General features: G+C 45.3%; 2 protein-coding genes across 7 annotated transcripts; one reads left to right on the top strand and one right to left on the bottom strand.

Moving 5' to 3' along the window:
* Window positions 1-982: 982 nt before the first annotated feature.
* On the bottom strand, window positions 983-13,266 carry tubgcp5 (tubulin gamma complex component 5). Of its 6 annotated transcripts, none has more exons than XM_061778247.1 (22): window positions 12,760-13,266; window positions 12,265-12,318; window positions 11,655-11,763; window positions 11,491-11,587; window positions 11,010-11,089; window positions 10,570-10,705; window positions 10,188-10,305; window positions 9,450-9,539; window positions 9,160-9,253; window positions 8,548-8,782; window positions 7,601-7,818; window positions 7,117-7,501; window positions 6,643-6,841; window positions 6,232-6,420; window positions 4,826-5,008; window positions 4,668-4,752; window positions 2,937-3,057; window positions 2,693-2,847; window positions 2,078-2,203; window positions 1,449-1,537; window positions 1,271-1,371; window positions 983-1,171 (listed from the first exon to the last, which is right to left on the bottom strand). In XM_061778247.1, the coding sequence occupies exons 1-22, from the start codon at window positions 12,891-12,893 to the stop codon at window positions 1,125-1,127; spliced, it is 3,045 nt and encodes a 1,014-aa protein (XP_061634231.1). In that variant the 5' UTR covers window positions 12,894-13,266; the 3' UTR covers window positions 983-1,124. The 6 variants fall into 6 exon arrangements, with proteins under 6 accessions (XP_061634231.1, XP_061634232.1, XP_061634233.1 ...); XM_061778248.1 differs by having other exon boundaries at window positions 7,601-7,803; XM_061778249.1 differs by having other exon boundaries at window positions 2,693-2,838; window positions 7,601-7,803.
* A 534-nt stretch (window positions 13,267-13,800) lies between these two features.
* Window positions 13,801-19,426, top strand: chst7 (carbohydrate (N-acetylglucosamine 6-O) sulfotransferase 7). Its single transcript, XM_061778256.1, has 3 exons — window positions 13,801-14,942; window positions 15,399-15,880; window positions 18,062-19,426. Exons 1-2 carry the CDS (start codon window positions 14,136-14,138, stop codon window positions 15,864-15,866), a joined length of 1,275 nt encoding a protein of 424 aa, XP_061634240.1. The 5' UTR covers window positions 13,801-14,135; the 3' UTR covers window positions 15,867-15,880; window positions 18,062-19,426.
* The last annotated feature ends 1,841 nt before the right edge of the window (window positions 19,427-21,267 follow it).

Raw genomic sequence — 21,267 nt, 5'->3', positions numbered from 1 at the left:
TTCACACCTACGGGCAATTTAGAGACTTCAATCAACCTACCGCGCATGTTTTGGGGATGTGGGAGGAAACCGGAGTGCCAGGAGAAAAAACACCCAGGCTCGGGGGAGAACATGCAAACTCCACACAGGCGGGGCCGGGATTTGATCCCAGGTGCTCAGAACTGTGAGGCAGATGTGCTGACCAGTCGCCCACCGTGCCAGGCCAGTATAATACAGACGTTAATTTTTTCCCACATTAATGTTCACACAGTACCCCATATTGACAGAAAAAAAACGGAATTGTTGAATTTTTTGCTGATTAATGTAAAAAGAAAAACTGAAATATCACACAACCATAAGTATTCAGATGCTTTGCTGTGACACTCATATTTAACTCGGGTGCCGTCCATTTCTTCTGATCATCCTTGAGATGGTTCCACACCTTCATTGGAGTCGAGCTGTGTTTGATGGTACTGATTGGACTTGATGAGGAAAGCCACACCCCTGTCTAGATAAGACCTTACAGCTCACAGTGCCATCTCAGAGCAAATGAGAATCATGAGGCCAACGTTCCCCATCTGACCTGACAGAACTGGAGAGGATCTGCAAGGAGGAACGGCAGATGATCGCCAAATCCAGGTGTGAAAAACATCATTCCCCAAAAGACTCATGGCTGTATGAGCTCAAAAGGGTGCGTCTACTCAATACTGAGCAAAGGGTCTGAATACTTGTGGCGGTGTGATATTTCAGTTTTTCTTTTTTTAACAAATCTGCAGACATTGCAACAATTCAGTTTTTTTCCTGTTAGCTGTTGAAATGTAAATTACAGCCGGCGTTTCGTCTTCCTTGGAAGCAATTTAGCTCACGTAACAGCTTGTTTTCGACGGACACGTCACCGTTTTCTCAAGTACCCTGCTTTCGTTAAATGACCGAATGATGCGTGGCAAATTGCAAATGCTGAAGAATGTCGCATTATCAAAGCCGGTAAAACAGGCCATGAAAATGACAGCTCGAATTTATTGTGCTTCATAGAACAAACACACATTATTAACAGTCACATTGACAGCTGGTAGTCAGACATTTACAAACAAGTCACATGACGTATAGTGCTCATAAAGCACATTGTTGGACTGCGGCCTCCCCTGTCAGCACTGCTCGAAGCCCGCCATCAACGAGAGGGCGAGCGACTCCACTGTGAACAAAAACAGCAATAAAAAAAAAATAAAAAATAACACACACACACATCTCGCCTGTGCATAAAATATTACAATTGCAATAAAATTGTACTTACAATGAGGGAAGGAGCCGCGACACACAGCCTTGTTTAGGATGGTCACCAGGAACATGTGACAGTTTTTGAAATCGGACTCCATTTTGGCAATGGACTCAACCCTATGGCAAAAAAAAACAATTCTCAAAAATACTCATTAAGGATTGATGAGGTTACACTTTTCTACACACGCTCTTACTTCCAGGCTCCAAATCCAGCTTGCCATCGGTCCGAGAAAATCAGGACCAGGTTGAGCACCTTCATGATGGCTTCCTTCACAAAACTGACCTGAGGGAGGGAAGGAAGGAAGGACAAAATGGCTGATGTCACAGTTGTGTTCACGTTCGTACACATTTCAATCAAAGAACAAATCGCAGGGAAAAAAATGCTAACAGTAAATTATCAAATAAAAGAAATACTCTCAACTAAAATTAATTAGTACAATAAAATGAAAAATGAATAGCATAAAAAAAAGCCTAAACTTTTTTTCTTCTGAAGAAACTGCGACATTACTAGTTTGTCTTCTTTTTAAGGTAAGTGCAACATCAATAAATAAAGTTGTCTGAATCAGAAGTTTGTCTTCTTTTTCTTTGGGGAAAATGCAACAGAAATGATGCTCGTTTTTTTGGAAACCGCAATATTACTAGTTTGTCTTCCTTTTGAAAACGTGCAACACTGATCTTTTGTCTACTTTTTAGGAAAGTGCAACGTCACCACTCATTTTCTTCTCAGGAAAGTGCAATATCAACAGTTGTCTTCCTTTTGGGAAAATACCGTACTGAAAAATCAAAATAGGAATACATGAACCGTTACATCGCTATTATTTACCTTCTCCCTCAATAAACAGCGGTCATGAATGGTCGCTAGGTATCGGTAATGGATCTTGATCAGCTGGTCCAGGTCCTTTGCTTCCCGCACTTGATGCTGGAACTCCAGTCCGGTGCTGTGCAGTATCTGAGCGAGAGGAAACAAATTGAAAGAAATCAACACCTTTTATCGAGTGAAATTACTGTACGCATCGTAGTATTCGCGTGTTGGATGTGTTCCTTTAAGGGGCGTGTTCTAGCGAGTGACATCATGAGCTGGAGTCGGGTTGCAACAAGCAAACTTGCCTGCGTGTGAGCGTCTGGGTGTGAGTTGTGGCCGACAGCAGCTCCTTCTGCGTGTTTTTATTTAGTAATTGTGTTTGACTGTGTGTCCCATTCGATAAACAGCAGTCCAGGTTTCTCCTTTCCCCACATGTGAGGGCATTATAGTACCTTAATTGCAACGTATCCGAAGCTCGGTCGTGACTGAAATTTTGTGTCAAAAAAAAAAAAACAAAAAAAAAAACACGACCGGGCGACGGCTCGTAACTGGAAAAACTGGTAAGTTGGGGCACTCGTAATGAAAAGTACCAGTGTATAACGAGGGCGTGTGATTAGGTGTTGAAGTTGGTCTCACCCTGGTCATGATGTAGTTGTGAAGGCTGTTGACAAAGTGCATGAGTTTGACACGCAGCAGACACATGCGGTGAATCTGCTGCTTGACCGGTCGTTCCTTCTGCTTGGCATCGTCAGCCGGCGCCCCCTCCAGTTTCTCTGTGAAATCTGCAAACTCTGATCATTTCAACACTTTGGTTACGCATCGGTTAGTGTGATTATAGTTCGGAGCAGTTGAGTATGATGGAGGGAAAGACGAAAAGTACCGCTGAATCGAAGTGTGTCCAAGCTGTACTTGGCCCATTTGATTTGAAGCAACAGCAGAAACACTTGATTGTAAATTTTTTGGCACTCGGAGCTGATGACAATGTCTACAGGCCACGGAACCTGTGGGGGGGAGGTGGGAGAGAAGAAAAAAAAAGAACAAATTTGGATTCATTTGTCTTTTGATCATTTGTTGACTGGCACCAAGCTACCAAATGTACAGCTTCCTTGATAGTCGCCTCCTGCACATGCCTGAATTTTGTTCCAGTGGTACCTTGATTTACGAATGACCCAATTTATGTTTTTTTTTTCCCCAAGATACTCACATGCGTATTTCCTTTATCCTCTGCAAAAAGCAGTTAATATTACTGCAGCTTGCTGACATTGTGACAGTCTCCTTCATGTATATCTGTAGTTCTGTATTATACTGCCCCCTGGTGGCCAAGGCGTGCACACCGGAAGGAGCCGGAAAAAAAATCTTCATGATGCCTGATGTTTAATTCTTTAGATTCTGTTAATGTATGTTTCAATACAATACAATACTATAGAGTGCTATTTTTCTAATTACTGCCATTGACGGCTATGGAAGTTAAATATCCGTTTTCACTGGGAGGCCTGGCTGTGAATGAGTTATAAAAAAAAAAAAAAAAAAACTTTTTTTTAACTCAATCACATTGTTGTTTTTTTGGGGTGTGGGGTTGGAATGGATTGATAAATATATAACAAAAACGTGAAATAATATAAAAGTACAGTACAGTTTTAGTTGTTTAATCCTGCTAATGTTATTGAAACTACTTCTTCTTTTCCTTTGGGCCTGTCCCATTAGGGGTCGCCACAGCGCGTCCTCCTTTTCCATGAGAGCCTATCTCCTGCATCCTCCTCTCCAACGCCAACGGCCCTCATGTCTTCCCTCACGACATCCATCAACCTTCTCTTGGCTCTTCCTCTCGCTCTCTTGCCTGGCAGCTCCATCCTCATCATCATCCTTCTACCAATCTACTCACTATTTCTCCTCTGGACGTGTCCAAAGCATCGAAGTCTGCTCTCTCTTTTACTTTGCCTCCAAAACATCGAACCTCGGCCGTCCTTCTGATGAGCTCATTTCTAATTTTATCCAACCCGGTCACCCCGAGAGCAGACCTCAACATCTTCATTTCCGCCACCTCCAGCTCCGTACATCATGGCGGGCCTCACCACTGTTTTCTAAACTTTGCCCTTCATCCTAGCAGAGACTCTTCTGTCACATAACACACCTGACACCTTCCTCCACCCGTTCCAACCTGCTTCTTCACTTCCTGACCACACTCACCATTGACCCCAAGTATTTCATCCCTCCCCTTTCCAGTGCATGCCTCTATCTTTCTAACTGTTCCTCCACCTGCTTCCTGCTTTCACTGCAGATCACAATGTCATCTGCAAGCATCATGGTCCACGGGGATTCCAATCTAACCTCCTCTGACAACCTATCCATCACCACTGCAAACAAGAAGGGACTCAGGGCTGATCCCTGATGCAGTCCCACATCCACCTTAAATTCCTCTGTCACACCTCACCACTGTTCTGCTGCCCTCGTACCTGTATTATTCTAACATGCTTCTCTGCCACTCCAGATTTCCGCATGCGGTACCACAGTTCCTCTCTGGGTACTCTGTCCTAGGCTTTCTCCAGATCAAACAAAGACACAATGTAGCTCCTTCTGACCTTCCAATCCGTGGCTAATAAGAAAAACATACCTTGTAACTGAGGGTCAGTACTTCCAGATTATTGACGGGGTGTTTCTTGCGGCCGGGGTCAATTGTCTCCAAGAAGATCGACAATCTTATGAAGGTAGAAAGACGTGGATTATTGACAGAACACTACACATTGAAACAGAGAAATGCAAACGCAGTACCTGCTACTGTCCTCCGGGCGGCGCTGTCCGACAGCTTCCTGCAGCTGGCCGTTGAGGAAGGACGGCTGCTGCCAGCTCTCCTTCTCGCGCACCTTGTCAAAGATGGCTGTGTAGAAGTCGTACATGGTGTCGCCGGCCTCCAGCAGGAAGTAATTCCTCATGGCCTGCAGATACTCTATCAACCTGAAGAAGATGATGATGATGAGGATGATGATTCATTCTGCATGTTTCTTTTTCCAGGAAACTGAGTCCACGGAAAAATTACGGGCAGGAGAACTGAGTGTCGTGAGAGGAATATTAAAACTTCACACCCGTGTCACAGCATTGCGAATTACCCCCAAACGCAGGCATCATCCCCACTCCCACTACTCCGTCCTGAAGCGGAAAATACTCAGGTCAACTTCGTTTTCAAGATGGCTAACAAAGTTCCTTTTTTTTTTTGCATTTTACAAGTAGCATTTTAAATGTAGCCTGTAACACAAGGCATTTGTTGTGGTTCCACAGTCTGAACACTAGGGGGCACTGTGTAAAATGAGTACATACAGTTGATGGGAGATGAAGAAGATAGTGATGGGAATTCCGATTCTTTTTAGAGAATGGGCACTTTCAGCTCCCTTTTTTGTTAATTACATTATTTTATTATGCACAAATAATATAATTCTGCATACTAATTTAATTTTTCCATTATATTTATGCCTTTATTCACTCTTCTTTGTTCTACAATAGAATAAAATAAAATAAAAACAACAATTGAACTAATCTTTTAACTTTTTTCTATTAAACAATTTCAAAGTGAAACAACAGAATCCCTGCAAAACACACAACACAATACTGTACTAAATTAAAATATGTCAAACAAAACAAAAATAATATACGTGTTCCGATAACTGATCTATAGTTAAGATTGGCATTGCGGAAGCAAGCGTCTCAGCTTTGAGGAGCTGATCCGGTTTCTTCTGTGGGAAATGATTTGCCGTCTCCTGTTTGTGCAACAGTTGCATGAGACGCACCGGAAGCTTCATTAATATCAGGTTCAATCATGAGCCGGCTCTCGTCATGATGGGATGTCAATGTTACTCCTGTGTGTTGACTAATAAATAAAGAGGGTGGTATTGTCAAGACTGCTACTTGCTAGTTCTAAAATAAAACTCCACACCGCTGACATGACTCCTACCCAGAAGGTACATTTCAAGCTGATGAAATGGTATTAGTGTCATAGTATCGGAGAATTACAGACGTACAGTATTGGCACAGATACCGATACTGGTGCATCCCTAGTTCAAATGTTACTTGAATACGGCCTTCGCTTGGCCACTGTTTGACTCCATATTGGATTTATTTCCATTACTTCCTACAGGAAAGAGCTCTTTAGAGGTTCCAGTGTGCGACGTTGCTCGCCGACTTACTTGTAGTCTTTTTTCAAGGTCCTCATGAGGTTCCCGCAGCACTCGACGTAGCGCCGCTGGATGTGCGGGTAGAGGCAGGAGCGCAGCGTGAGCTCGAACGTCTGGCAGGTGACCGACTGTGACGAGCGGTCCACGGTGAAGTCGTCCCGAGAGAAGCACTCGTGGAAGTCGCTCTGCTCCAAGTACAGCCTGACGCAAAAAAAAAAAAAACACCAACGGCTTCCATAAATTCAATCCACATGAGGTGTTCCGAACACAATGAACCCCCATTTTATCGTGCGGTAATGAAAACAGACAAGACGAACGTGGTGAAGATGCGCAAGGTCAACGTTCATAAGTAGGAAGTGCCTGTTTGCTGTAACAAAAAAAAAAAAAAAAAAAAAACCCGGGGGAACACTGTAGAGTGCTCACCTGGCGAAGTTGATGGCCAGCAGCGGGTCGTGGAGATCGTCGATCTCCAGCTGCTGCGCGATGACCGACTGCATCCGGATCAGGCTCCTCCCGGTGGCCTGCTGCTCCGTCACGACGCCGGAGGGAGACGCGTCCTGGCTGCGGAGACGCGACTGCACCGACTCCAGGAACAGGCTGTGTAGGCTCTTACGCTCTGCATCTGCATCGCAAAACACACTTTTTATCAGTGAGAAGGAACGATTCAAACCAAAACGGCTGACCTCCTGTTCAATTCCGATCACGGATCCCTGACCTGTCATGATCAACACGTCAGCCGATTTTTACTTGACGTCAATCTGTGAAACTGAGACTCAATTTACTAAATTTAGCAGACGTGTCAGGGCCTCTTGAAAGCCCTTGAGCTGAATTGAACATGAAGCTGTATACTTTCGTTTGACGCAGCAGCAGTTTGAGATGGCCGAAAAATACACTGACCTCTAGGGGATCTCTCAGACGGCTGCTGGGCGTCTTCTTTGCGGTCCAGGTTCTTGAGGAGCTGCATGGACTTGCCGGCCATGATGATCTGCTTGAGGACAGGCTTGAGGAAGGACACCATGGTGAGCTGCCGGTTTCCTCCGCCGCCGTCCCCTGCGGAGCTGCCGCTGGCCGCGTCGCTCATCTCGCTCTCCACCGTCTCGGAGATGCTGTAGAGCGTGTAGGTGGCGTGCCAGAAGTCCCTGTGGTTCACCGCCACGTCCTTGTTCCTTTGGATGATGAACTCTTTGGCGGGGTCGAACAAGTGGCCGTGGACGATCCATTCGTCCACTATCTCCAAATATGGTCGCACGGTCTCGGTCCACAATGAAAACAGTAAGGCCACCTAATGGAGGAAGGCGGGAAACTTTACAAACACCCACAACAAAATGTGTATTTTGTGTATTCGTGTCCCAGAGATGCAAACAAAGAAAAAAGAAATCACTGTTTGCTCGGACGCTTCCCCGACGCTGTCATACTCGATGATAGCCTTGTAGAGCGTGTTGAGCAGGTGGGAGGCCCGCACCACGTTGGGGGTCTCGGGGGGCACCTCAGCGACGCCGGTGCAAAAGACCCTGTGCAGCACTTTGATCTGCGTGAGGTGCGGGTTGAGACGCTCAAGCACGGCCGACAGGGTCACGGTCTCGTCTGCAGGAGGACCACCTTGCATATATAAAGCTGATACTACTAAATTATCGTGTAGCGACACACAGTAGTACACCCCCCACTTCATCACTATGGTAGTTTCTGATAGCCCATCTATGGCATTTTGCATTATAGCTCAGCATTAAGCTAGCGAACATTCATTAGACAGAATTAAACGGTTTGGTTGAACATTCTGTGGGAAGGTTAAAACTATTTGAAAACCGATCTAAATCACATGATTGGAAGTCAGGGCCGATCTTGTGATTTTTCAGCTCATCAGTATCGGTTGAAAAAGATCGTGTTTTTTTTTGCTGGCTTCACGCAGATTCCTGTGCGTCTGCTCTGCAGCCACAGTGCTCTGTAGTGGGTGGCACCTATGTCCACAAAACTGTGGACATAGGTGCGAGTTTGAATTGGTCACAAATATTTGAGCTTGTTCAAGGAAAAAAGAGGTACAGAGTGAGATGTGGAAACATTTTGCTTATACTGCTGACAGTCAGAGCAAGCAGAAAGACAATACAGACTAGACTCAATTTCACAGAAGGGAACAACAGTTGCAGAGCGGTATCGTGGGAGTTCAAAGACCGCCAGGTTAGCAAACGCGACAGTATCGACCAATACTCAAAATCAAGCGACTCGAATCGGGTGCAAAAAAATATGATCAGGACATCCCTCGTCAGTCTATACTGCAGATTTTCAGGGGCTGTTCCAAAACGTACAGTATCCCGCACATTCAATTTCACTTGCCTTTGCACACGAGCACTCTCTCGATGGCGGTCAGCTCCTCCTTGAAGCTGGTGAAGTACTTGTTGAGCGCCCACACAAAGGCCTGGTAGGTCCTGAACGGAGGCTCGGAGCCCCTCTTGGAGCCGGCCGGGCCGAGGTCCGGACTGTGACCCGTCACCTCGTCAATGAACCTCTGCAGCCGGAACACCGCCTGCCCGTACGCGGCTACGTGCTCCAGTACGGAGCGCAGGCAGTTCTGCGAAGAGGGCGTTGATATACAGTGCTAACTTGACTAACGGCTTCAAGTCGTCGTATCTCATCGTCACGTGAATTTTCCCTATTGATAAGCCCAAATGTGTAAAAAATAAAAAATAAAATATATATATATATATACACCTCTGTATTGTAAAATATAAATATGAAAACAATAAAAACATAAGAGAATGTGAGGAAATAAAATGGTTTTATGAAGTGTAAACGAGTCGAACGTCACACACACAGTATTACATGAATGTGTTGATGTGCCTTTAAGGGGAGCATGGCCTCGTCACTGAATCCAGCTCCTATACGGGCTTAAAATGTCCGCTCCATGTCCGCATATGATCTGTTATGGATAAAATTGTGTTTTCGTACACTGGTGAGATGAGTGACCACCACGTTATTCCTGACTGACACTTTTCCATCGTGATGCTGGAATATGAAGTGTTTCTTCACCCCGGAGAGAAGCCTGGGACACAAAAGAGTTCATAACATATCATACATGCAATTAAGGAATAACTATTGCTGTTGCACAGTGGAACTGGCTTTTTTTTGTTTTTGTTTAAGACACTGGGTTATAAACAAAGAAACAAACAGTGGTAAATGTGTATTTGTTAACCTACGAATAGAGTGTCCAAAGCTAGCGATGTGATCAAGCAGCTCACCACAGTGTTTCCCGGATGACTTGGGTCTCGGTGACGAAGGCTTTTTCTTCGGGCAGATACAGCGGATCGGTGTTGTACAAGTGCTGGTCCCTGCGGAGGAAAACGGCTCATAAGCACTTCACAAATGCATGACTTTTACACAGTAATTGGAATATCAACTACTAAAAGCACACACATTGTGCATTTTTTCACATATTTAAACAGTTCCCGGGTGTCATCGTAACGTGTCGGTGCTACGCTTTTGTCAAAATACCCCATGGGTCAAGACTCAGCCCCTTTTTTTTGTGTTAGTGAATTTCTTTTTATACTTGTTGTACAATATTTGTGCTATCCATAGCTCTTGCTATCTCTCAATATATTATGTGTGTTTTAGAAGTTTATGTTAAGGACCGTGGAAAAAAAAAAAAAACTGAAGTGCTGTAAATGCGATAAAAACTTGCCTAGTTGGGGGGGGTTGCTGTAAATAAATCAATCAACCAAGTCATAATGTGCTTTGCTTTTTTGTTGTTGTTGTTAATTAATAAAAACACATTCAAAAATGTTCTTTGAGGGTCTGGAGCTGAAATTGGTTTGTTATACGGGTCAATTGATTTATGAGTTTGGTCACAGAACCAAATCGTAAGCGAAGGTACCAATGGAATTAAAAGGTCAATTTTCCCGATGAACGTGGATTGTGTCACAAAATGAGTAGAAAGCTCCATAACGTCAGCGGCTTCACACTTGGGCACGGGGTCTTACCAGACATTGAGCAGGTTGGAGTGTAAATGGAGGCTGTGGGTGAACCGGGGGGCGTGCGGCACCCAGTACGGAGTCACCACGTGTTGCTCAAGCCAGGCTCGGGCATCGGGTTCTCCCACTGCAACAAAACGGAACAAAAAAAAGATTTTGATCGACAGTGGTAAGCTCGGTTACGTTTTTAGACACTAAAGTGCTGTTTTTCTTCATTCAAAACATCCCAAAATTGTGGTCGTTTTTTGGGAGCTGGAACGCATTGATAAATTGCCATTTATTTCAATTGGGGAATATTGATTTGATATACAATTAAAGTGTGTTTGCGCTTGGTCACGGAACATATTCAATTCATAAATCAAAGGACCACTGTACAACCATTGTTTCCGACCTGTCCACGGGACCGAAACCGTCTTGCCGGCGTGGTCTTTGTCCTCCTGCGGGGTTTTGTCCAACTGGATCCCGGAGTCCTCCCTGCTGAGTGGCTGACGGCCGCCCTCGCCCTCGCTCTCCTCCTCGGACCACTCCTGGTCGTCCCACGGAGAAAAAGAGGTTAAGTGAATTCTTCCATTCCCGAGTCAAACTGATTCCATCATAAATTCTTTAATTAACCGTACAGCCAAGTAAAAAAAAAAAAGGGTTAGGGTTAGAGGTCGACCACCACGTACGGTAATGTCGCCACATTGTTTTCTAATGCCGGATGGTTTCCATTTCTCATCAAACTTTTCCCCTTCGCCATCACTGGTACCCTTCTGTGGTGCCATGGCAAACAAAACAAAAAAAAAAAGCCAAAGAAAAAGCAAAGTCAGTACTGCGGGAGTTTACACTTACAGGAGTATCAGGATATGGCCCATTGTCTATGTCTTCACCCTCCAGTAGATATTTCGCCCAGTCAAAGTTGTCCTCTGGTTCTGTGGGAAGGAATAACATTTTTTTTATTATTATTATCATAAATGGACATCAAAGGAAATAGTGGATCCCCGTTCATCGCGGAAGATGCGATCCAGACCCACCCTCAATAGATGAAAATCGGCGATATATAAAGGACAAATCAAAAAATGTTTTAATGGTTTTACCACTCACACACACACACACACACACAACATTTCAAACCTTTCTTCAAATCTCGAAAAATCAGTGAAGTCAAACAACAGAGAAAACAAAGAATAAAAGTGACATTAAAAGCAAACAAATGACAACACACTTTTCAAAGTATTCCTGAGAAGCTGTTCTCACTCTCTGCTGTCAAGAAGCAGCTACGCAAACAAAAAGAACACACAACTCCAGAAAATGAAAGCATTGTTGAACTCACCAGCCTCCTTTACCCGGGGTCTCTCGGTAAAGTTTGTGTTGGACGGTGAGCCTGATAAGAACAGTAGCAGTGACAGTATGCTGTAGTGTACATCAGTCTGTAAAAGCACAGGCAATTGTTACAAATGGTAGCCATTTTAGTAGATTGTGGCCAAGGGTATGCACCTTTGTTTCATTGGTATTAGCGAGGGGCGAGTTGAGGAACTCATCAGTCAGCCTCATCCAGCTTTCGGCCTTACTCATTTCCGAGTGGACCATGAGCTTTTCGTAGATTCTGTTTGAAAGGAGAAAGAAAAAAAACACATCCATCCATCCCTTTTCCGTACCACGTATCCGCACTAGGCTTGCGGGCACGCTGGAGCCTATCCCAGCTATCTTAGGGCGAGAGGCGGGGTACACCCGGACCTGGTCGCCAGCCAATTGCAGGGCACATCCATTCGCACTCACATTCACACTTGTGGACAATTTAGAAACTTCAATTAACCTACCATGCATGTTTTTGGGATGCGGGAGGAAACCCACGTCGGCACGAGGAGAACATGCAAACGCCACGCAGGCGAGGCCGGATTTGAGCACATGTCCTCAGAACTGTGAGGCAGAAGTGCTAACCACTCAAGCACCTTTCAACCAACATTTTCTGGTAAAATCAGTCTCAAAAGTCAGATGATTCACATCACACGAAAAAAAAAAAAAAAGTATTATGATAAACAAAGAACAGCAAATCTGGCTCGAAAGTCAAATGCGAGTTAAAATTCAAACCAAGATACACACTTACCCACTGATGCTACGCTGCACTTTGTGGCTGTCCACATCCAGGAAACGATGGAACCTGAGAGGGGGGAAAACACACCTTAGCATCGCCTGTCTGTTAGCGCCTGAGTACACGTGGGCTAGAGGGCTTATAGACAAATAACAACTTGTTATCAAATAAATGTAACCTTTCTAAACATAGTTACAAGATGCTTCACATTAAAAACAATCAGTGAACAAAATAAAATCACAAGCGACCACTGCAAGATTAAACAACCAAACAAATGAAAAAAAAAACCTTGAAAATCAAGGTTGACCAATACTTGAGTTTCTTTTCATCTCATTGGCATGGCATTTGTTGGCATAAACGAATACTTTTTCAAAGGTCTCTTTATTTATTTACAGAGGTTATATGGTGAATAGGAGGGCGTCTAGAATTGATCCTTGGGGGACCCCACTAACAAGAGGAGCACAAAATAGGTTTAATTATCTAGATAGGAGGTGAACCAGGTCATCTTACCTGAAATTGGACCATGCGAATTTGAGTGCCAGCTGGAAGTTGTGTTCCTCCTCGTCATCCAGTCCGCTCATCCACCTAATCAGCTCCTTCGTCTCCCTCTCCGTTTCCTTCTCGAAGGTGCTCCAGTGAGCCATGGCTTAGCTCGTCGTCACATGTGGCGAGCTCTCCGCCAGGTACACTACTATATGCCGATTATTGGCTAAATAACTCATCCAAGCGGCGGTATGTTTTGGAAACCGCCATTTGTGTCTGTGGCCGGGGGAGCTTTGGTGTTAACTTAGCAACATCTTCCGAGGCGCTGTTAGCTTTCAGATGCGATGTCCGCATGCGCGGATCCAAAATACATGTATCGACTTGATTTCTACAAAAAAAATAAATGTAATGTTGTCTCTTTTTTAAGGGGTATAAATAAAATATGAAGGGACAAGAAAAGCTGAAACGTAATAAAACCTTTAAGCGACATCGATAAGGTTTTATCACACATTCCCACAATGCACCGCGCGATGACAACACAAAAAAGGAAGTAGACCGTCTTTCATTTCTCTTTAATAAACAACCGGCCTTACTACAAACCAATACCACAGATTAGTATTTGGTTGTCTACCGTTTGAATTTGTGTTCAAATCGTTTTTAATGTGATTTTTTTTTAAAAAAACATTTTTTACCATAGACATCATATACACAGAGACCCAGCTTGACTGCGTTGGCCCATTGCTGCGATACGTAAGCGCGACCGCCATATTAAATGTGGCATATATGCCCGTAAACTAATGGATCGAGCTTCATAAATGGACATCCTACATAGTGCACAAAGTTAATGCCTCTCATTAACACATTCACACGCACATTTATAGATTTGGAAAACAAACAGGCACCTGTAACAACGAATGTAATATTTTTAATCGGATGAGTATAAATGTTTCCTCAAGTATTTCAATATTTTTCATCACGATAACATCGTTCAGGGGCGTCGAAGTGAGGGCGGGGAAGGGGGGGGGGGGGTGTTCCTGACAAAACTCCGTCCTCCTCATCCTCTCACCTTAATCTGGACATGTGCGAATGTGTGACGGTGACCTCGCTCTATTTTCCACCCCAAAAACTTCATCCTGCCCCTGTCTGGAAACAAATACTGTAGTCTAAAAAACGCGCGCGCACACAAACACAGCTCAGAATACGGGGGTCACAGTTTATGATAGTGGGATGCCCCTGGGCTGCCCCCGTGTTGACGTTCCATCCATTTCCAACACTGGTGTCAGTGCACCCAACAGACCCCGCCCTCGTCTCGCGACAACTCGCCCCGCCTCTCAGCCCTTGGCCACACCCCCCTGGAAATCCGTCCGCAACCGGTCGCACGCACAAGTTGAGCGAGCGCAGCGATGAAGAGGAGGCTCCAAAAGAAATACTTGATTGTCATCCTCGCCTACACGGGTTTGCTGCTCGTCGTCCCGTATGTGTTGGATTTCGGGGAGCGCTCGGTGCAGCGAGCCAAGCACGGGCTCCTGCAGCAGCAGCAGCAGCGGCAGCGGCAGCAGCAGTCGCGGTGCTCGGACCTGAAGAACGCCGTGGCGCTGCTGTGGGAGCACGGCTACAAAGTGGACGGCGCCAACGGCACGGAGCCGCCGCGCACTCACATCTACCTGCACGCCACCTGGAGGACCGGCTCGTCGTTCCTGGGCGAGCTGTTCAACCAGCACCCGGACGTGTTCTACCTGTACGAGCCCATGTGGCACATCTGGCAGGCCCTGTACCCGGGCGACGCGGGCAGCCTGCAGGGCGCCGTGCGCGACATGTTGAGCGCGCTGTTCCGCTGCGACTTCTCCGTGCTCAAGCTGTACGCCGGCTCGCAGAACCTCACCACCGCCTTCATCTTCGGCTGGAAGATGAACAAGGTGGTGTGCTCCGAGCCGCTGTGCGACGCCCACCAGCGCCACCGCGTCGGCCTGGTGCAGGAGGACCGCTGCGCCAAGTGCCCCAAGCGGGACATCCGCGAGCTGGAGCGGGAGTGCAAGAAGTACCCGGTGGTGGTCATCAAGGGCGTGCGCGTTCTGGACCTCAGCACCCTCGTGCCCCTCATGAAGGACCCGGCCGTCAACTTGCACATCGTGCAGCTCTTCCGAGACCCGCGAGCCGTGCACAACTCCCGGCTCAAGTCCAAGCAGGCCCTGGTGAAGGAGAGCATCCAGGTGATGTTTGGTTTTTTTTCATTCTGCCACTTGCACAGTTCACTCTTTCTTTACATGAAGACTTTGCAATTCTTATTTTTGGGGGGGGTTCATATTTATTAAAACAGCCAACATGACTTGACAGTAGTACATAACAAAAATGATCTGTGAACAATCATTCTGTAGCCCAATCTTGTGTCTCAAATTAGATTTTTTTTAAGAATCAATCCGGGAAAAACAATGAGGGACACACTTTTTTTTAACATGCATATCTGTGTAAAAAGAAAGTGAAATCATTCGCTTTCACGCAAGTGTAAAAAAAAAACCCCTATCAATGTTATGGTCATTGGCAATTTTGCTGTTACATTTCAATCCCAAAGGGGATCATTTTTTGTTCATTCATAAAACATGTTTTTATTAAAACGTGTTAAGGTTTGTGTTCGGGCGAAAATTGCAAATGTGTGTGGCGCAACCCAGGTGCTGCGCAGCAAGAAGCACAACGACAAGTACAAGCGTCTGCTGGTGCCCAACACCCGTGTGAACCGCGCCGAGAGCTACGTGTCCGGCGCCATGGAGCTCATCTGCGACAACTGGCTGGGCGACATGATGCTGGTGACCAACGCGCCGCCCTGGGTGCGCCGCAGCTACCGCCGCGTCCGTTACGAGGACCTGGTGCTGCACCCGGCCGAGGAGTTGCAGAAGCTCTACCTCTTCTCCAACCTGTCCACGTCGCCGGCGCTGGAGAGCTTCGCGCTCAACATGACCCACGGCCGCGGCTACTCGTCGGACCGGCCCTTCCTCATCTCGTCGCGGGACGCCAAGGAGGCCATCTACGCCTGGAGGGAGAGGCTCAGCGTGGAGCAGATCGACCAGGTGGAGGCCTACTGCAGTGAGGTCATGAGGCAGCTCGGGTACCCCAAACACGGCGCTGACAAAACCACATGAGGAAGAGCGTACGGGTAAGACGGCTGCTGTGTAGTCACTCTTCGTCCATCCTTTCGCCATTGCGCACCAACAAGTTTGTCGTTTTGTTTTGTTACCTGCACAAGTCTGCACATGCGCAGTAGGAAGATGGAATAGTCCATTGCATGAAAAGCCGGGGGGGGGGGGCATTTACATGATCATGACGGATTAAGCATTTTGATGTGTTTATAAACAAAACAAAAAAATAGTAGTGGCTTTAAATGGATGAAAACTTTATTAATCCATTTTTATGAGATGTTTTGCGGTATTGAAATTTGATGTCTCGAAAGTACTAGTAGCATTGGTACGCGGTATCAGTGAGTACTGCTATCACTCGGGGGGGGGGGGGGGGACAACTGGTATCGGACATCCCTATAAAATATGTCATACTCACCCGAAATGTATATGTATTATTAATGTGTGCAGATTGCTACAGACGTGTTTTGCTAGTCGAACTTGGCTGTACCAGGTTTTGCTCAGACCAACCAATCGGAAGACGAAACAATGTTGACGTGAGGCTGAATTTGAAATCTGATTGGTCTCATTGCTGATATTATTTAATGTACATGGGTTACTACTGATTGTGAAGGCCCTGGGCAGATTAGATCGGCATGACAACACATAGAGGCTCAAGTCTGATTGGACAAAAAAACGTAGTGGAAGCAGTGCAGCCCAAAGAAAAGCTATGAAATGAAGAAAGTAGACTGTTGGGATTAAATTGATACAATTTCATGGGACAAATGTTATCATTTTTTTTGGGTTGTAAAAGCAGGTCCGTCACCACAGCTTGGAAGTGTTTCACACATTTCACCAAACGTTGTCGCCGACCTCCAGTGATCCGATTGTGGCTCATGCTGTATGACGACGTCCCACCTTGCGTTCGGCGTGAAAGGCAGAGCCAGATGAAATGTACTGGACACGAATGCAATCCACCCAAGTGCTTTTCTCTGGTGGCTATTTTGCGCCGTCCTTCTCCGATAAAGGCCTCATTGTTGCGGGGCTGGCACGGCCGGGCGGGGGCGGGCGCCGCGCCCGGCCGAGGGAGTCGCGCCGGCCCTCGCGTCCGCGCCCTGGAGAAGGGGCTTCATTGTCCGCGGCTGACCGTGACAGGCTATAGGCCTCCCCCGGGTTACCGGCGTGTCACCGCCAGCTTTTGACACGCAGAGCCTTGAAGAAAGCAGGGCTGCGTGCACGCCATTATCGTCCTGGGGAAGATGGCGGCTGGGGAGCCCCTTGCCCTTTCGCCTCCGCTCAAACTGACACTCTGGATTAGTTAAGACCCAAGCTGTACTAGGGATATTTTTGTTAATTTATTTACACGTTACATATGTGGTGAGGTCGGGGTCGCTGGTGTTGGGAGTGGAGCGGTATCGTAATTTTTGCAATCGTCATGGGAACGTGACTGTTGTCGATGCGGCTGTTGTTGTGCCCATTGTTCTCCCGTCTACTGTGTTTTCTCTCTCTATCTCCCTGTTGCCGCTGTAAAAAACAACATTGACTTTACTAGACTTGGCTGTTCAATTCAGATTTTTGAAAAAAAATTCAAATGTATTGAGGATTGTGTTTAATGTTCTTACAAAATAAAAATAAAAAACGTTTATTTGTATTCATAGTATGAATGACCTGCAGTTGACATCAAGTTGAACACGAAGCAGCTCGGGAGGTGCGCGTTGAGCGAGCGCATTACTTAGTAGCCAAGAAGTCGTTTCAAAAAGGTCGGTGAGTGCAACATCGCGCGCTCTTGTGTGATATTGTTGAATCATTAAACAATACCAAATAAACAACAATAATTGGTTCAGAAACAGCAATTGGGAAATAAATATTTTGCAATACATTTGAATGGAAAATAATGATTTGAATAATCGATAGAATTCTAAAAATATTTGATAGTGCCAGCCCTAATAGTATGGAAATCAGAGTTTGTGTTCTTTTTTTTTTTTTTTTTTTTTAAGTCCATATTGCCTAGCCCCTATGTTCATACTTGAAGCTTCCTTTGTCATTTTTCATCAGACATTCAACAATCAATTGATTGTCTGTTGTCGTATTAGAGCGGCTCCAATTACCGGAGACAAATTCCTTGTGTGTGTTTTTGGACATACTTGGCAAATAAAGAGGATTCTGATTCTGATTCTGATTCTGATTCTGATGCTCGCTACTCTCTTGTGTCTGTCTTCAAGGGGCCTGCAAGCCAAGGCTGAGGGCAAAAGACGGAACAACAGCTGGAACGTGGCCGACTGGGAACGTCCGTGTCCGAAGAGCGGGAGTAAGGAGAGGGCATAAAAAAAAAAGTGGGTAAGAAAGAGCGGGGAGCCTCTTAGCAGTCTTACCTGTCGAGCGGCGGCCAGGAGGCTGCTCGACACGTCAGTGCCCATTTTTAGTCGCACTAATCCCCCCGCCCCATACTCTTGACTTTAAATCCCCATAAAAAAAAAAAAAAAAAAAAAAAGTTGGCACCGACAGGTCGGAGCCTCACCTTGGCGTGACTGGGCTAAGTGGATCGGCTAACGGCCGCTAACTGAAAAGTTCAAGGCCACTGCTGTACGTGTGTGTGTGTGTGCGTGTGCTTTGGGAGGCCTGGGTGAGGAAGTGGGCTCCCTCCCCCCTCCTCATTCCGGGCCCTCTCGCCCCTGAGGAATCTGGACAGCTGCAGCAGCACCACACTGACAAAACACTCACATGGGCGGGACTTTTTTTTTTTTTTTTTTTCCCCACTCTATCCTCCCAATGACATTTTATGGAGAGACTTTTTTTTTTTTTTTTTTTTTTTTTTTTTTTACACATGGTACCGATTAGGGTTGCAAAATAAAAAAAAAAGTTAGAACCATGTGAATTGAAGGGATTTCATAGGAATGAATGCGATTCAACCAAGAATTGATCTCATTGCAAGATTGGCTCTTAATAAGGAATTAAAAAAACGCAGTCGTTCCCTTTTTGCTTTGCTTTTTTAATAATAATATCGCGGATTATTGGCTTTATGGCCGGATTTTGTGGTGATTATTCTTCCACACGGCGCAATCAGTGCGAGCCAGGAGGAAGGCGTGCATGGAGAATGTCCAAAATTTCAGATGATTTCACCCTTCATGAAGGGAAATGTGAATATGGTACGATACAAACGTTAGCTGATTTAATATAGCCTACCGCTGCTATTTAGAACGAACGTGATGCCGGATATCACAAAGTTCCATTCAATTACCCTCAATTCCCAATGAATTCCTAATCAATTCCCTTGGAGAGTTTATAATTTGGATGATTTGACTTCCCATGGAAATTTACCAGAACCTTTCTGGATACTGACCGAACATTTTCCACCCCTTTGCAATCCTAGTACTGATTATTTACAACAACAAAAAAACACTTTTATATGAGTTTTTGGGTGATCTAAACATCGTCAAAGTGCTTCGACCCGCATCCAGATTATGGGTGTTTTGATGATCAATTTCAGAAGTTTGATTTTGTATTTTTTTTTTTTTGTCATACTTAAACGACGTGAATAACTTTTTCACTATTTAAATTGACCTCAATAAAGAGCGAGTGAAAACAAAGCCAATGTTGTATGATTGCTATTTGCTCTTCTACCATTGGAATCGAGACGATAATGTCATTATGTTGCATTTTGCAGATAAGGAATATTTGGCCTTAATCACTATACTGTATAGGAATTTTCATATAGTGGACTACATACAGTAGAGTAGATATAAAAAGTCTACACACCCCTGTTCAAATGCCAAGTTTTTGTGATATGAACAAAACAAAACAAAAAAGTTTTGAAATGTTTTATCTTGGTCATTTCTTTTATATATATATATATATATACCTATCACAAAATAATTAGCATTTGAACAGGGGTGTGTAGACTTTTTATATCCACTGCTATGTGGTGGTCACACAGAAGCTGTGTTCAGAATGATTCACTCATTCCCTTCTCCCTAATCACCGTTTCGAGCCCAAAACAAAATTTGCATGTATGTTTTCCATCTTTAGCAAAAGTGCTCGGTTTCCAAAGTTTTTGGTTTTCATGTCGTTTTCACTGGAAAAACGCACATCTGAAAATGCGCATCGACATTCCACATTTATGATCATAGGTCGACCCGGTCAGTCACGTGTCCCAATACTTTTGCAGATAAAAAGGGTGTTTTCTTCGTCTCGTCTTTTAATATCACACCCAAATATTTTCAGAGTCAACCAAAAATGGATTGTTTTTCCACCCTTTCGACAGCTTTGTGGTTTTTATGATGGTTACGCCGCAAACTAATAAAGCAAATGCAATCAAAACACTTTGCGGTTAAAAGGAGTGTCAAAACGTATACGCTTATTTCAATTCCCCCCCCCCCCCCTTGAATGTGGCCTTTGTCCTCAAAAGACCGTTACAGTGAATCATCTGCTGCGCAGCGGTCACTTTGCCGCCGGTCGGGACAATTATTTGCACGACGCGCGTGTGGAGCGAGCGTGACGGCCTTGCGTGGCATCAAGCGCTCCCCCCCCCCTGCCCACCGCCACAAATGACATCACATTACGTAACGGGCATCTTCGTCATGTTGGTGCACAGCACTATTTCCTCTCGGGGTGATCAAGTCAATTTTGTCGAGCATGTATTAATGGGGATTATTTATGGGAGGAGATGACTAATTCAACCTTGAGGCCATTGTCCACATTTGGCCTTTTACGTCAGAAAAGGATTGTTTTGGAAAAGGGATTTTTCCACAAGTCTGCTGCTGCCTGTTGCCCTTTGTAAGCCAAATACTTCAAATTCGGGGGGGGGATAAATAGTTCCTCTGTAATAATAAGGCTTGTGAACAACAACAAGCTGAACATTCAAATTATTTGAAAGTACTTTTTTTCTATTGCCATCAAATGTTTTTAGTGTGGCCAACAATTAAAAGCGCAGTGCAAATAAAATGCTCTTTTGTAATACAATAAGAGAACTTTTTTTATTTTTTTTCTCTCTCTCTTTCCTATTGTGGTTTTGACGTCCTTTCCGGAAATGACTTTCTTCTGGCTTCCGATTGGCCGGAGCTCTCTCACATATCGACACCATTTATTTTCTTGCCCCGCAAATGTGATTGAATGCAAATATTTGGATGTATTACACTGGGGGGGGGGGGGGGGGGAATGTGACAAATATCCCCGTCCGTAGGCTTTTGTAGACGTGCGACCTCAACCAAGGCTCAAAAAGCGGCGCCACACAGCTGCTATTGTTAAACCGGTCATGGGACGTAACAAAGCGGACGATTGTGGTGCTTTTCCATATTTACTCTGGTTCTCTGGACCCCCGCTGCAGCTGCTGGTGCGCCTGCGGAGGCGTCTGGGAGGGCCGCCCCCCCCCCCCCCCCCCCCCCTCCTCCCTTCTCTTGTGCTGTGCGCATGCAAAACAAACCCCCAGCCA

Source organism: Phyllopteryx taeniolatus, chromosome 7, assembly GCF_024500385.1.
Source record: "Phyllopteryx taeniolatus isolate TA_2022b chromosome 7, UOR_Ptae_1.2, whole genome shotgun sequence".
Taxonomy (NCBI): Eukaryota; Metazoa; Chordata; class Actinopteri; order Syngnathiformes; family Syngnathidae; genus Phyllopteryx; species Phyllopteryx taeniolatus.
This window is presented reverse-complemented; position numbering and strand designations above follow the sequence as displayed.